The sequence below is a fragment of the Balaenoptera musculus genome, chromosome 3 (genome assembly GCF_009873245.2).
Source record: "Balaenoptera musculus isolate JJ_BM4_2016_0621 chromosome 3, mBalMus1.pri.v3, whole genome shotgun sequence".
Taxonomy (NCBI): domain Eukaryota; kingdom Metazoa; phylum Chordata; class Mammalia; order Artiodactyla; family Balaenopteridae; genus Balaenoptera; species Balaenoptera musculus.
Window position 1 is genome coordinate 146,022,144 of NC_045787.1, and position 15,963 is coordinate 146,038,106.

At 46.9% G+C, this 15,963-nt stretch overlaps 1 protein-coding gene across 1 annotated transcript in view; it reads right to left on the reverse strand.

Moving 5' to 3' along the window:
• SH3PXD2B (SH3 and PX domains 2B) overlaps positions 1–15,963 on the reverse strand; it is a 111,308-nt gene that overhangs the window by 57,812 nt on the left and 37,533 nt on the right. The window contains exons 3-4 of the mRNA XM_036848125.1: positions 8,196–8,271; positions 1,623–1,699 (exon numbers count right to left, since the gene is read on the reverse strand). Coding sequence (XP_036704020.1) covers positions 1,623–1,699; positions 8,196–8,271 — 153 coding nt within the window. The remainder of the gene's footprint in view (positions 1–1,622; positions 1,700–8,195; positions 8,272–15,963) is intronic.

The following is a 15,963-nucleotide window of genomic DNA, read 5'->3' on the forward strand; positions in this document are numbered from 1 at the left end:
CATTGTGGTGGCTTCTCTTGTGCGGAGCACGGGGTCTAGGTGCGCAGGCTTCAGTAGTTGTGGCATGTGGGCTCAGTAGTGGTGGCTCACAGGCTCTAGAGTGCAGGCGCAGTAGTTGTGGCACATGCGTTTAGTTGCTCCGTGGCATGTGGGATCTTCCCGACCAGGGATCTAACCCACGTCCCCTGCATTGGCAGGTGGATTCTTAACCACTGCACCACCACGGAAGTGCTACGCCAGTACTACAGTCTTGATTACTGTAGCTTCATAAGAAGTTTGGAAAATGGGTAGTACAATTTTGTTCTCTAATTTTGTTCTTCTTTTTCAAAATTGTTTTGGCTATTCTGAGCCCTTTGCACTTCCTCATACACTTTAGGATCAGCTTGTTCATTTCTACAAAAAAGCCTACTAAGATTTTGGCAGAGATTGCATTGACTCTGTGCATCAACTGGGGGAGAAATGCCAATTTAACACTGTTGAGTCTCCTAATCCATTAGTATGGAATGTCTCTCCATTCATTTAGAGTTTCTTTAACGTCCCTCAACCATGTTTTGTAGTTTCAGTATATAAACCTTGTACTTCTTTTATTAAATTTATTCCTAATTATTTTATTCTTTTTGATGCTATTGTGAGTGGAATTATTTTCTTAATTTCATTTTTGGGTTGTTCCCTACTAGTAGATGGAAATACAATTGATTTTTTAATATTTGTCTTGAGTCCTGTAATCTTACTAAGCTCATTTATAAGTTCTAGCAGGTTTTTTTGTGGACTCCTTATGGTTTTCTACAATAGAATCATGTCATCCGTGAATCAAGGCAGTCTTACTTCTTCCTTTCTAATCTGTATGCGTTTTATTCCTTTTTCTTGCCTGCTTACACCAGCTAGAATCTCCAGTAAAATGTAGATCAGAGGTGGAGAGAGCAAATATACTTTGCTTTTGCTCCTGATCTTAGGGGGAGAAAGCATTCACTGCTCCATTTTTAAGGCATTTTTTCTATTCCTACCCTTCTCCAATCAAACTGCTAGTGATTTTAAGTTAGAGGAATAAATACTAAAGATTAGGGAAGCTAAACAAAAGAAAAATATGCTTCTTTCTTGACATCAGCCTCAAATCAAACAAAACATAACCAAAAGGCAGGGAGGCCCCTTGTGGTTGAGAACATTTAAGGGATTGGAAGCCAGCTGCACTGTCCAACAGGGGTTGGCTGAATAACTTCTAGAACATTCATGCACAATGGAATACTACGTAACCATTAAAAGCAGGTTCAAGAAGATTTTTTTAATAGCATGGGGAAATTCTTTTAATATGAGAGAAAAGAAAAAGAGCAACAAAAATAACACATATGGGATGATCTCAACACCATAAAGAAATACATGCAGAGAGAAAGGAGAGAAAGGAAATATGTAAAAACCTTCATAATTGTTGCCTCTGAGTTAAAGGATCATGGGTGATTGGTTTTTCTAATTTCTTTACATTTTTTTCACCTGTACAGATCTTTCACAATGGGCATCCTGTAGTCAGAAAAGGAAAAGAAAAACAAAACAAACAAACAAAAAAACCCCAAAACTACCCATGGGGAAGACACGAGACACAGGGAAGTGTTGGCATTTCTCAGACTTACCTTACAGTATTCATCGATTGGTATCAGGCGTTTGACGGCCACGTCCCGAATGTGGCTCCGTCGGAAGAGAATTTTGCCTGCAGGAGATGAGAGTGCACACAGCGTTGTAAGGGAGCATTGACAAGCTCTCAGCAACCTGGGAGGATGAGGATGTGGCTGCCTCTGGTAGGCCTGAGTGGTACCTAAATTCCTGGCTGCCATCCATACCTGCTGCTGGGCGTCCACAGGGCCTGGATGACCCCATGCTTGGTCCTCCAAAGCCCTGTTCACAGCTCTAGTGCAAGGGCTTGAGGGAGTGGGGCTCAGTGGATAAGTTTTGGTGAGATAAGGGAGGCTGGAATCAAACCAAGGAAGGAAGACCTGATGATCGGAGGTCGCCTGTCCAACTATAAGATTCTCAGATGCGGTGAGCACTTCAGCGAACACTCAGATATGCCCTCACCCGACAGCTCAGTCTCCTTCCCTCCTCTTTCTTTGTATACCTTCTGCTCTAGTCTGATGTCTTCCCAATACTCCACACTCTCTCATAATTCTGTGCCTTTCCCTCTGCCTGGAATACCTTCCCCATCCAACCTCACCCACTACCCCTGCTGGGAAACTCTTACACACTTCAAATGGGTTAAGAGTTCCTGTCTCTTTCAGAACAGACTTGTGGTTGCCAAGGGGGGTGGGGAGGGAAATATTGGGAGTTTAGGATTAGCAGAGGCAAACTAGTATATATAGGATGGATAAACAATAGGGTCCTATTATATAGCACAGGGAACTACATTCGATATCCTGTGATAAACCATAATGGAAAAGAATATGAAAAAATATATATATGTATAACTGAATCACTTTGCTGTATAGCAGAAATTAACACAACATTGTAAATCAACTATACTTCAATAAAATTGAAAAAAAAAAGAGTTCCTGTCTCTGATTGTACACATCACATTGTCGATTTACATGTCTTCTTCCTTCCTACTAGTCATGGGGCTCCGCCCAAATAGGGATTGACTGGGCTTTAGTCAATTTTTTGCCCCTGCCACATGGCACTCACGTTTGATCAATGCATGAAGGTGGATTCCACCCGCCAGGACGACAAATCCCTTCAATTCCTTCGCCAATAAGTGTTTGTAACAGAGGGCTCCAAGCCCTCCTACCACACCGAATACTAACACAGTCCATTCACTACTTGCTGGGTGACATCTGAGCCCTGGGCTGTGGTACCAGAACCTCCAGTGTGACATATGGGCAGAGGACATGGGTCACAGGCAAAGACAAGTATATAAATGATGCCACTGAGGGTCTCAGGAAATAATCTAAGACGCTGAAACATTATGGGTGAGGTTTGTTTCAAGCAAATCAGCGGGTTCCCGAGAGTCTTAAAGGAGATCCTCTCATGGGGAGATGGTGGCAAAGTTCATGCACTGAGGATCCAGACAGCATGGCCACACCATTCTGGATTTGTCACAGGGACAGGGGCCAGAAAATCAGAAATAAGACATCAAGGAGCGACAAAGAGGTGGGGGATGGAGACAAGTCCCCCTGCCATGCTCATGTGGGGCGACCAGGAGGTCTCTAGGGGTCAAAAAGGAAGGCACAGGGAGACCACAGCTCTCCAGACTGCAGAGCATGGAGACCTACTAAGAACTTCACCTACTTCTGGTCCAAGGAGGTAGGTCCTGGAGAAGAATTTGGGTTACGAGGCTGGCAGGGTGAGGAGAGGTTAACCACTGATCTGAGATGGCGCTGGTGAGACTGCTGTCTCCATGGGTCAACCTTGGGTGAGCAGGGACAAGACGGTAGGAAAGGCCCATAAAGAGTTTTCATCATAGGACAGAATCGAAAGGGATGATGGGAAACAACCTATTGACTTTTAAAGATTTGCAATGCAAGGTGGTCAGGGGGATTTGTACCCAAAAAGACCATATGGTTAAGGTCACATTTAAAATAATCTGACAACTTGCTCTTGGGCAAAAAGGCACAATCAGGAAATGAAGTAGGTATGGTCAACCTAATAGTAATCCTTTTTTTGTTCATTTCCATTTAATTAAAAAAGAACCCACAATGAGATGAAATACATATTCCTTATATTCCTTAATAACAAGGATCTCTTTCTTTATAATGGTGATGGGTTTAATTCTGATGAGTGAGTCAAATTTCTGATACACCACGCTTGTTAGAAGAGAAAAAAATCTAGAAGAAAATGCATCACAGGGTTCATAGCGCTTGTCTCCGAGGGTAGAAGACAAAGCCTTTTTGTGTTCTTCTTTATACTTTCCCCAAAGTGCCTACTATAAACATTGATTGCTCTGGGAATCAGAAAATTTTCATGTCATTTAAAACGAAAAAAGCAAATTATGCAGCAAAGTGGGAAGGAGTTTACAACCTGGCCTCCCTAGAACCGATGATATTCCCTCATTCACTCCCTAGGGGCAGGCTCTGTGTGAGCCCTCTGTGTGCAGGCACTGGGGGCCTGCCTTCCTGGCACTGGTGCTTTCCAACAGGGAGGGCCCCTGCTGACATTCTGGGTGGGGCAGTCCTTCCCTGGGTGGGAGTAATAATTACCACCCTCAGGGGTGGGACCACTTGAAGATCAGAATTCCTAGGAGAATCCTGAACCTTCAGGAAAAATAAGAAGTGTGTGCCTGTGAAGAGAAATCCTACACAGCAAACGCTTCCTGCCCTCTAATCTATTTCTCAAAATGGGAGAAGGGGTGCCTGTCAAAAACATTTTGGTGCCTACCAAAAACATTTTGGTCCCAGTTTGGTATAATTTCCCCTCCTATAAAATCAGAGGAAGGGTGGAGAGAGGGGTGTACAGGCCTCTTACTGAGAAGGCTGTGACCTGACTCGAAAAATTTACAGTGGGCATGGTGCTAGCACCGGCCCCGGCACAGGCTCACCTCAGAGCCACCACGGCCCAAGAGATTTCGCCTGAGGCCTGGCCTGCAGGGGCTGGGAGAGGACCAAGAACTCAGGCGCCTTCAACGTCTCCTGGGGGTGGGACACAATAATGTCATTCTTCTTCCTGTGTGGCCTCAGTGAGTCTCTGGGCACATGTCAGGTGCCCGGCCAGCAGTGGGGACAGGAAGTCCCCTCGGCAGGAGTAGCACGTGCAGGGGAGGCCATAGGCTCCACAGGGTCAGTGAGGCCCCAGGCCAATCCCAGGGGGGTCTATTCCTTCCTGTGCTGCCTTGGGAAATGCATTTACCTGTCAGAGCCTCAGTCTCCTCATCTGTAAAATGGGAGAGCAGCCCCTATCTCTTAGTAGTCATCTCCGTGATACACCAGCACAGGGCTTGGCCCTCCCTAGGTGCTTAAAAAAGGGTAATTACTTTGTTTAAAAAATAGGTTACATGATACTGCCTTATATTCTACAAGGAAGAGCACCTCTCCTTTCCTCAACCCCCAACTTGGTTTCTTAAGATCTGCTTCCGACAGGCTAATTCATCATTTATCCACAGCGGAGCGGAGTTACCGCTCAGGCCCTGGGCTATGGGGCAGAACAGAGTGGCCAGCGCCCCCCTGGCCGGTGCCTCCAGGTGAAATGCGGATCTGCGCCTGCTGTGAAGCTTCTGTGTGAGTCACGGAGAAGGAGGGCTAGCGAGCCCACACCCAGCCCTCCCCTCAGGCCAGCCTTCCTGGAATGGGAAGGGTGCTCAGAGGAGAGAACAGCCTTTGGTGGGAACGAGCAGGCTTTTGTTTTCCATCGTGGAGGAAGGCCAAACTGTAATTCTTATTTTCAAGCCGCATCCTCTGCCAAGTTGGCTTCCCCAGCTCTTGCTGGGATGGAAAATTGCACAGGGCTGCTCTCCCCACCCCCCCGCCTTTGTGCTAACATGAAACTCGCTTTTGTTCTGCTGACGTGGCAGTCTTGGCAGAAAACTGACCCCTAGGAGAGGGGCCGTTTCTCCCACCCGTCCCTGCCCTTGGCCTCGGCCTCAAGGAAAAGCTAAGAGGTGGGCTGGGAAGGGATGCTCCAGGGGTCTTAGGGCCCAACGGGGCCTCTCCAAGCTACAAGTGGGTGTCCTGAGCAGGAACAATGGAGCCAATTCCCTGAGAACAGCATTTTCATGAATTCGTGGGTGGAAAAGGCTTACGTAACCACGAAAGCTTTCAGGGGCTGGGGAGAGGGTCGGCTCAAGTTCTTCCCTGTCCTGGGAAGTTTTTCCAGAGCTGGTTTTGCCTTTCACCAGCAAAGAGTTATAACTCACTGCTTTCCTTTTTTTCCTTGAAGAAAAATATACATTTAGAGCCCATTTCAACTTAAATATCCAGATTGATCATTTAAGTAGGACTCCAAGATATGAAAGGCCCCAAAATTCCAAAGGAATGTCCCAGGACCCTGTTTCTGCCTTTACTGAGAACCTTCTATGTACCAGGGAGAGAAGTTTGTGAAGCAGGGGTCACTGTCCCATTTTATACATGAGAAACTGAGGCTCAAAGGTGGGGGGAGATGTCGTATGCTTGAGGTCACAGGACTGGGCCTACTGAACTCCAAAGCACATGCTTTGGGCGCTGAGATGTGGTTACTTCAGCTGGCATACCGGCTTTCCTCCAATAAGGAAAAAAATTCCAGTGTTCTCTCCCCATGGAAGAAATAAAAACATTAGGTTTTTTTAGGCAAATGATCTCCCAGTAAATGGGGGCCTGGCAAATACATCTACCCTGTCTCTAAACTCACTCAATGATGACAATATTCAGAAGAACACACTGATGTGCTGATTGCAAAATCCTGGAGTGGGGGAGGGGAGAATGGGCTCCTGGGTGATCCATCTCATGGCCTGCCCCCTTGTCTGCATTACGAAAAAGATTTAAAAGGTTGGCCAGCTCTAAATATTTGTGATTTAGGGTGATTGTCAATTTGCCGATTATCTGTACATAAAGATACTAGTAAGTGCTTAATTGCTGCTAGTTACATATCAGGCACTTACCTAATCCTCCTAACAACTCTATCATTTAAGTACCATTATGATCTCCAGTGTGCAAATGTAGAAATGAAACTCCATGTGCTTAAGTAATTTACCCAAGGGAACAGAGTGGATGATTAGGGGCACTGGGATTTGAACCTGGGCTGTCTGACTTTGGGCATGAATTCTGAGCCCGCCATACCTGTGACTGAATCCCAGCTCTGCCATTTATGCAAGTGATTATAATTTCTCTGAGCCTCAATTTCCTCATCTGTGAAATGGGAATAGTAATGGCTGCCCTGCAGGATTGTTCTAAGGATTCAACAAGCTAATGAATGTAAAGCACTTAGCCCAGCGACTGGCCCACAATAGAGATCTAATAAATGGTAGCTATTATTACTTGAAGCTATAACATTGGTTTGGGTAACCCAATTTTTTGAGTTGAAGCCTTGATGTTATTCCTTTGGTAAGAATTTTTTTTGGGGGGAAAGGGACACTGAATGTCTTGAGAGCAGGCACCAGACATGGTTGCATGAACTCCTCCACAGTGCCTGACACTCAGAAGGTGCTTGGCCCACTCAGGCGGGTATGCAGGCAGGCAGAATTTCTTAAATGGCCCCCCAAAGATGTCCCACCTTAATCTCAGAGCCTGTGAATATAACGGAATCTCACTCCTGGGATCATGTTATATGATATGCCTCAGTTCATTTCAAGAGAGGGAGATTACCCTGGATTAGCCAAGTGGGTACAAGGTAATCACATGAGCCTTTAAAAGCAGACAGCTTTCTCCAGCTGGTGGCAGGAGGGGAAGTCAGAGATTCCAAGCACAGGAGAGAGATTCAGTGCCCCGTTGCCAGCTTGAAGATGGATGAGGAATACAGGTAGCCTCTGGAAGCTGAGGGGGTCCCCAATGGACAGCCAGGAAGGAAATAGGTATCTCGGTTCTAGAGCTGCAAGGAACTGAATTCTGTCAACAGCCTGAATGAGGTTGGAAGCAGACTCTTCCCCAGAACCTCCAGGTAAGTGCCCAGTCCAGCCAAGACCTTGACTTCGGTCTTTTAAGACCCTAAACAGAGAACCCAGCTGAGCCTGCCTGGACTTCCGACCAACAGAGCTGTGAGATAATAAATGGGTATCGTTTTAAGCTGCTAAATGGGTGGTAATTTGTTATGCACAACAGAAAACAAACACAGGGGGTGCGGTGGGGGGCTGGGATGAATTGGGAGATTGGGATTGACATATATACGCTAATATGTATAAAATAGATAACTAATAAGAACCTGCTGTGTAGCACAGGGAACTCCACTTTGTTGTACGGTAGAAACTAACACAACATTGTAAAACAACTATACCCCAATTAAAAAAAAAGAAAGAAAACAAATACAGTAGCCATTATAATAGATGCCACTCACTACACAAACTGTATGACCTTGAATTATTCTATTTTAGAGATGGGAGAAACCGAGGTATCCCAGAAGTGAAGTGTCTCGCCTAAGGTCAAGCAGCTGGTAAATAGCATAGCATCTAACTCCAAAGCCCATATTCTTAGGCACTGATTTCAACAAATGACTGAGGTCTGGTCACTGGGACAATGCCTCAAGGAGGAGGAGGGGAGAGATCTGAGAGCTGTGTTGGGAGCCCAGAGGCCCCATCTGAGAGCATGTGTCTCACTTACCTGGAAGAAAGGGAATGATCCGCTGTTTGGGGTCCTTCTGTCCTCCTTCCATGGGAAATTTGTCCAACATCTGCATCTAAATGGGGAGAATAACAAAAAAATATGATAAATGCATCTCTGATGTTTTAAAGGAATTATGTGAACTGTGTGATTCAATATATAAAAGCTCACTTTGTTCAGCTTTTCAGAAACCCAAACTAATGGGGAAGCCAGTGTCAACTGGACCTAGGATATCCATGTAAACAATTCTCTAGGTCCACAGCTGCCAGACTAGTGAAGGCTCAGAGCTGGGAGGGACCATTCTCAGTTTCCCCGGGCGCTCCAGCCACAGGACCTGAAGCGTGAACAACACCCCCAGAGCCCCCAGAATTCCACAGACGGCAGGTCATCCTGTCTCCTAAGAACTGCCAGGCTGTGTTCAGGAACAAACTATGGAGACTCAATTAATCTGGTTAGGTCTATACCTGCGAGATCATGACTCGCCCCTGCCCCACTAAGAATTCCCCAGGCTGGCTCAGCTCCATGCCTGGCTGTGTCAGGCACATGGGGTGCAGCGATGAAAAGATTCAGTGTCTAGAGAGAGACTGACAAGTAAAATGGTCATTGCAGGGTGGTGTAGGAAGCACCTAGAGAGGTAGGTATAGGCTTGCTGTGGGGCTAGAGGAAGCACAGGGATGGGGCACCCAAAACGAAAACCTTTCATGTTTTCTGATAACATTAAATGCCTCTCTGACATTTGAAGGAATAAATGTGAAGTATCTGACTGGATATACAAAATCACCAGGATCTGCTACTTGTGGTCGGGGGAAGTGACATACCTCGGGTCTCATCCTTAGTTGGCCATAATGATACCAATTGCCAACATGGCTTTACAGATTAAAGCTGGGCTGTGTGGTCATTAATGCTGTCACCGGATTTCTGGTTCTTCTCCTGAGCGCTTGGTAGATTTGTACGTCCCCACCCCCTTGAAGTGGGAGACGTGGCCAATTAAATGTGAGCAGGAGAGACATGGCTCACTTTGGGGTGGAAGAGTTAGGAGTGGTGCTTGATTCACCACTCTTCATTTCCATCTGCCACGTGATGGCCATGCTCCAGAGTGTGGCTTCTCTGCCAGCAAGGGTCCAGAGCCCCCAACAACCTCTGATGGACATGTAGCCCGAGTGAGAAATAAACCCTGTGTACAGTGAGGCTAGTTGTCATAGCAGCATATCGTAACCCATCCTGATTAGTATATGGGCCCAGGATTCAAGCAGAAGAAAAGGGAGTCCTGAGCCTCCTGAAGTGACGGCTGAATGTGAGAGGCCTGCCCATCATTTTACCTCAAGGAGAAAGTCACCCTGGCACTCAAGATGTGTCCCTCTGGATGTGGAGAAAAGGGAACCCTTGTGCCCTGTTGGTGGGAATGTAAATTGATGCAGCCACCATGGAAAACAGTATGGAGGTTCCTCAAGAATCTAAAAATAGAACTACCATATGATCCAGCAATCCCACTCCTGGGTATATATTGAAGAAGATACATGCACCCCAACGTTCATAGCAGCACTATTTACAATAGCGAAGACATGGAAGCAATGCAAATGCCCATCAATAGACAACTGGATTAAGAAGCAATAAAAATAAAAACAAATTCACGAGAGGAAAAAAAAAAAAGAAGATGTGGGGTGTGTGTGTGCGTGTGTGTGTGTATACACATATACATATACACACACACACATACACACATACAATGGAATATTACTCAGCCATAAAGAATGAAATTCTGCCATCTGCAGCAGCATGGATGCACCTAGAGAATATTATGCTTAGTGAAATAAGTCAGAGAAAGACAAATACTATATGATATCACTTATATGTGGAATCTAAAAAATAATACAAATGAATGTTTATGCAAAACAGAAACAGACTCACAGACATAGAAAACAAACTTGTAGTTACCAAAGGCGAAAGGGAAGGGAGGAGGGACAAATTAGGGGTATAGGATTAACAGATAGTAACTACTGTGTATAAAATAGATAAGGAACAAGGACATACTGTACAGCACAGGGAATTATAGCCATTATCTTGCAATAACCTATAGTGGAGTATAATCTACAAAAATACTGAATCACTATGTTATACACCTAAAACTAACATAACATTGTAAATCAGCTATACTTCAATTAAAAAAAAAAAAGATGTATCCCTCTGATAGCATAAAAGCAGCTTTGAATAGCTTGGAGAAATAAGCACAGCTATGGTGTAGGGGGAGGGAGGAGAGACCTGAAGTGGGAGAGAAGAGAAACAAGTTCACATGCCAAGCACAGGTTAGATTCTTTAGACACATCCTCTCACGAAATCTGCAGAATACCCCTTCAAGGTGGACATTATTATCCAGGGAACTGAAGTCCAGAGGAGTGAAGAAATCTGCAATGGGCCTGCAGCCAGCAAGGGGCAGGGCCAGAGACAGAAGCCCACGGCTTCTCTGCCATTGCATCACCCGCCTCTGAGATGCTACGAAGGCAATTAGAAAGGATTGCTCCCCAGCGCTCAGGAAACAGGGCCATTTATCCAGGCTGGAGCTCCCTGCCTCCTTAGCACTGTTTTATGGGACACCCCTGCGTAGGAGGGTCAGATTCAGCTTAGCTGGCAACCCTAAAGGGCTGCCCATGAGGCTGTGGTTTTATTTGTGATTTCCAACTGGCCCCTATTCTGTGCTGTGCGGTGATGGGGAAATGCTTGGTTCACCATCATTCAGCAGCTGGTGAGGCCACAGTGGGCCTTGCTGGAAAGGGAGGCTTCCCTTTTTGAATCCAGGAGCTTTTCAATGCTGGCACATAGTAGGCACTCAATAAAAATTGGCTAAACCAATGAATGCACCTGAGTGAAATTTGGGGGTGGAGGCAGCTTCAGATGTTTGCTGAGTACCTCCGATTAATAATATTCACGTTACTAATATTAAATAATAATTAGTAACCACTACTAAATGGTTTGACTGTTTACAGTTAATCCTTCTCAGACATATGATTTTATCTGTCCTTCATAATAATCCTGTGAAAGCAATGAACAACCCCCATGTCACAGAGGGAGAAACTGGGGAGCAGGACACAATGAACTGCTTGAGGTCACACAGCTAAGTGGTAGTCCAGCCAGTTCAAGTATCTTAATCTAAACCCCATTCTTATCCCCTAAGATCACTCTCTTAGGCAGCTTCGGAGTGTCACATGAGCATGAAATATCAGCCTGAGACCAGGTAAGTTTCATATTCCATGCACAGGCAAACAGCATGCTTCTTTTTTAAAAGCAGGGTGATTAATCAATCTTAGCTGCAGCATCGTTTTAGAGATTTATAGGTTTGGCCTAACACTACCTTCTTTTTTCCTTCTCAATTTTATTTGTGAAGACTGTTGGAACACCAATCAGGGGCACTATTTTTTTTTTAAAGGTATACCCCAGTCATCTGTCCACTGTACCCCGCTTATATGCGCTCTCCCGGGTTCCTGTTGAGCCCCTATCTGAATGTGCACACACCGGCTAAAGAAGCCCTGCCCAGCACTGTATTTCCCTGTGGTCTTCACAGCTCTGTCTTAGAGAGCTACTCTCTCACCCTGTGTCCTCACTTGCTTCTATCCAGATAAGCGGAGCTCAAAGAGCTGAAGTGTCTCCCCAAGTGTTATTAATTTGAGGCAGCAGACCTGGGTTTAATGTTGCAAACTCTAACCACAGACATTATTCCTGGGGACCAGACAGCCCTGGGGTTTAATCCTAATGATTCCTCATGCCAGCTGTGTGTCCTTGGTGAGAGACCTCGCCTGATGAGTCTGATTCACCACCTGCAGAACGACAGACACAGCCTGCCGGGCAGCGTGGTTGTGTAAATGAATGCTGTACGTGAACTGTATGTGGGGATGCCCTGGGTGCTCAACAAGAAATGCCCCCTCCTTGCACTCTGCCCACAGAATGTTATTCTGAGAATTATTTGGGAAAAATTTTCAGTATTTAATGAGACTGCGTGTGTGTTTTTGTGTTGAGTATACATAACATAAAATCAATCATTTCAACCATTTGAAGTGTACAATTTAGCGGCATTAAGTACATTGTTGTGCGACCATCACCACCCTCCATCTCCAGAACCTCTACATCATCCCACACTGAAACTCTATATCCATTAAACACTAACTCCCCATTCCTCTCCTCCAGCCCTTGGCAACCACCATCCTACTTTCTATCTCTGTAAATCTGACTATTCTTGGCACTGCATATAAGTATTTGTCCTTTGTGTATGGCTTATTTCACTTAGAATAATGTCTTTAAGGTTCATCTGTTTCATAATACGTGCTGGAATTTCCTTCTTATTTATTTATTCATTCATTCACTCATTCATTTATTTATTTATGGCTGTGTTGGGTCTTCGTTTCTGTGCAAGGGCTTTCTCTAGTTGCGGCGAGCGGGGGCCACTCTTCATCGCGGTGCACGGGCCTCTCACTGTCGCGGCCTCTCTTGTTGCGGAGCACAGGCTCCAGACGCGCAGGCTCAGTAGTTGTGGCTCACGGGCCCACTTGCTCCGCGGCATGTGGGATCTTCCCAGACCAAGGCTCGAACCCATGTCCCCTGCATTGGCAGGCAGATTCTCAACCACTGCGCCACCAGGGAAGCCCCTCCTTCCTTTTGAAGGCTGAATAATATTCCACAATGAGGCTGTGTTTTAAGGTTGGTAAAATTCCTCCGACTACCCAGTCTCCTCAGTGGCCAGAGCTGGGCCTTCCAATAGAACTTTCTACGATGATGGAGATATTCTATATCTGTGCTGTCCCTTATGGCAGCCACCAGCCCTGGACGGCTACTGAGCACTTGAAATGTGGCTCCTGCGACTGAGGAGCTGAAGTTTTAATTTTATTTAATTTTAATTAACTTAAATGTACATTTAAATAGCCTCACGTGACTAGTGGCACAGGGCTGGACTCATTCTCCTCTTTTAGCCATATCTAGCTTTATTTCATTTTATCATCCCGTCAATGGTAACTGCAATCTGTATGACTGCTATTCGCAAGGACAGGTGATCAGAGGCCTGAGAGCTATTTTGTTTTTGGTCTCAGCATGTCTGGGTTCACAGGCCAAAAGCTGCTTCTATCCGAGGAACTGTCACACTTGGCAACCACAGGCTTTGAAACAGACATGGGTGGCATTCCAGACCCTCTTTAGGGACCCCCAGACCCGGGATGTCTGCAGCAGCAGGACCAGAGGCATGCCGGGCAAAGTCCAACTGCAGACGGTATCCTTGGAAACTGGAAAGTCCACACCCCTCCCCCCAGATAATAAAAGGAAGTTGGGCTGAGGGTGCAGAGGACTGAAAATTGAGGAGGAAAGTGAGTCAGTCTTGGGGGGTAGGAAGGGAGGGGGAGCCACGTCAAGCTGCCACATCACAAGGGGAACGAGAGAACACTCCATCAGCACTTTTTAAGACACAGCTTGTGGTGGAGGGAGAGGAGACAGGCTGTCCAAGGAAAATACCGTGGAGGCTGGCGTGGAGGTCCACACGTGGTTCGTGTTAGCGGCAGGCTGGACTTGGAGAGGTTTCCTCCCTCACTGTGACAAAGGCCCCGCGTCCCAGAAGAGCAAGAGCAGGCAGTGCAGAAGGGCCGGGGTGACCATCGTGGGCAGCTGCAGACTGGCGGGGAGTCACGTGGTTCTCAGAGCAGGACACGACAGCATACCTGGGCCTGCTCTACAGCACATGGTTGGCTGTCTTTGGGGACTCTGTCCCCTCGATGAGCTGCTTTGTCTAAATGTCGGCATGCCCCTGGACATGCCCCTTGGAGCCTGCCGCCCGCCCCTCCTTGTCCGTCCACTTCTTTCCTGCTTGCTGTCCCTCCCAGTCAGGGCAGCATGTTCTCAGCCCGACTCCCTCACTGGGCTGCCCGGTGGCCTGCCCCGCCCCCCTCACTGGTACGTGGTAGGCACTTGGGATATATTTATGCAAAGAATGAATGAATCAATGGATGAACAAATGAATGAAAAAGTGGTTAACTGCTTTGGTCAGCCATTGTCTAGGAGAGGAGAAATTATGTTCCAGGTGGTGGCAGCAGGACCCGCATTGGGCCTTAGACGCAATTGACCAACACACCTTGCCTCTTTCTGTTTTCCAAATAAAGAATTGCAGTTGGCCCCTCCATATCCTTGGGTTCCATATCTGCAGATTCAACCAATGGCAGATCAAAAATATTCGAGGGGGAGAAAACTTCCAGAAAGTTCCAAAGAAGCAAAACTTGATTCTGCCATGGCTGGCAACTATTTACATAGAATTTACCTTGTCTTTACATAGCATTTATATCGTATTAGGTATTATAAGTAATCTAGAGATGATTTAAAGTATACAGGAGGCTGATATAAGCAAATACTACGCCATTTAACATGAGGGACTTGAGTGTCGTCAGATTTTGGTATCTGTTGGGCGGGGGGCATGAAGGGGGTGGTGCTGGAACCAATTCCCCCAGGGATACCAAGGGATGACTGTACTGTGTGAAAAAAAGGCAGCTACCATATTTTCTCAGCTCTATACCATCAATATGGCAATGGCTTTTCAGATGGAAGGGAACAAATATTCCATTAAGCGTATAAAACATGTGGGAGGCACACCCCAATTTCAGAAGATAATGTCTGGGGAAAAGAGTGTGTCTCAGGGTCCAGCAAAGGCAGTATTTGGGTACAGATGGTTGGTGGAATCCTAGGCCAGGTGTTGACTAGGAGCTCGCTGGGATGTCTTCCCAGCTGGGCAAGGCCCGCCTAGGGAGCGAGAACTTCAGCCCCGCCCCTCCTACACCTGCTCCCAGAAAAGACGGAAGAATATACTCCCTTCCCCTTGGCTTCTGCGGTGGAGCCTGGGGGCTTCTGGGCAGACAGTCCCCAAAGCTCATTAAGTGCATCTGGGGCTACCAAACTCTCAGAAGGGGGACAGGCCAGTTCTATCTCAACAGAAACTGGAAACAAACGATGTTTGCTGTGTGATCTGGGACAGCCTCTCCTGTCTCCGGATCTCGGTTCCCTTCTCTGGGGAAAAAAAAAGGCACAGATCAAGATGCCGCCTCCGGCTTCCCTTCAGCTCTGTGATGTGCTGCATTTGGGAAACGGATCCCCCTGAAAGCCCCCGTGCCTGGAAGCAGTCCCCTAAGCATGGAGTGTTCCTGCTTACAGGACACATGTCATTGGTGCTCCTCTCGAGAACTCCCTGCCGGGCAGGGTGACCCAGCTGCCTCTGTGCATCCCCCTCGTGCCACCCCCGCTGTCGGAATTCTGCAAGATGCCCAGCTCACGGTCCTGCTCTCTCACACTTCTGCACCTTTGCACACATGGTTTCCTCTGTGTGGGATGCCCTCCCCCATCCTGTCAGTGGGGCAACTCCTTACTCATTATCAAGACCCTGCTCAGATGTCACCTCCTCCAGGAAGCAAGCCCTGCCTGAGTTCCCTGGCTGGAACAGAGGACCCTCTTGGAACACTTGCAAACATTTCACTGTGCCCTCTGTGAGGGCAGCCCTGGCTCCAGGGATGACCATGAACCTCGGCCTGGGGGATGCAATGAACTAGTGGGAAAACTCAGAGGGCAAAAGTCACATGGCACAGGGTGAAGCGGACCCGTCACGCATCCGAGGCGTGTCTGTGCAGGGCTCGTGTTCAGCTCAGAGCAGTCCTCTGCAGGATAGACTATGCCTGCATCTCACAGGGAGGTGCCGAATGGGCCTTCAGAGGGCAGCTGTCTTCAGAGGACAGAACTCTAAGAGTAGACAGATTCGAAG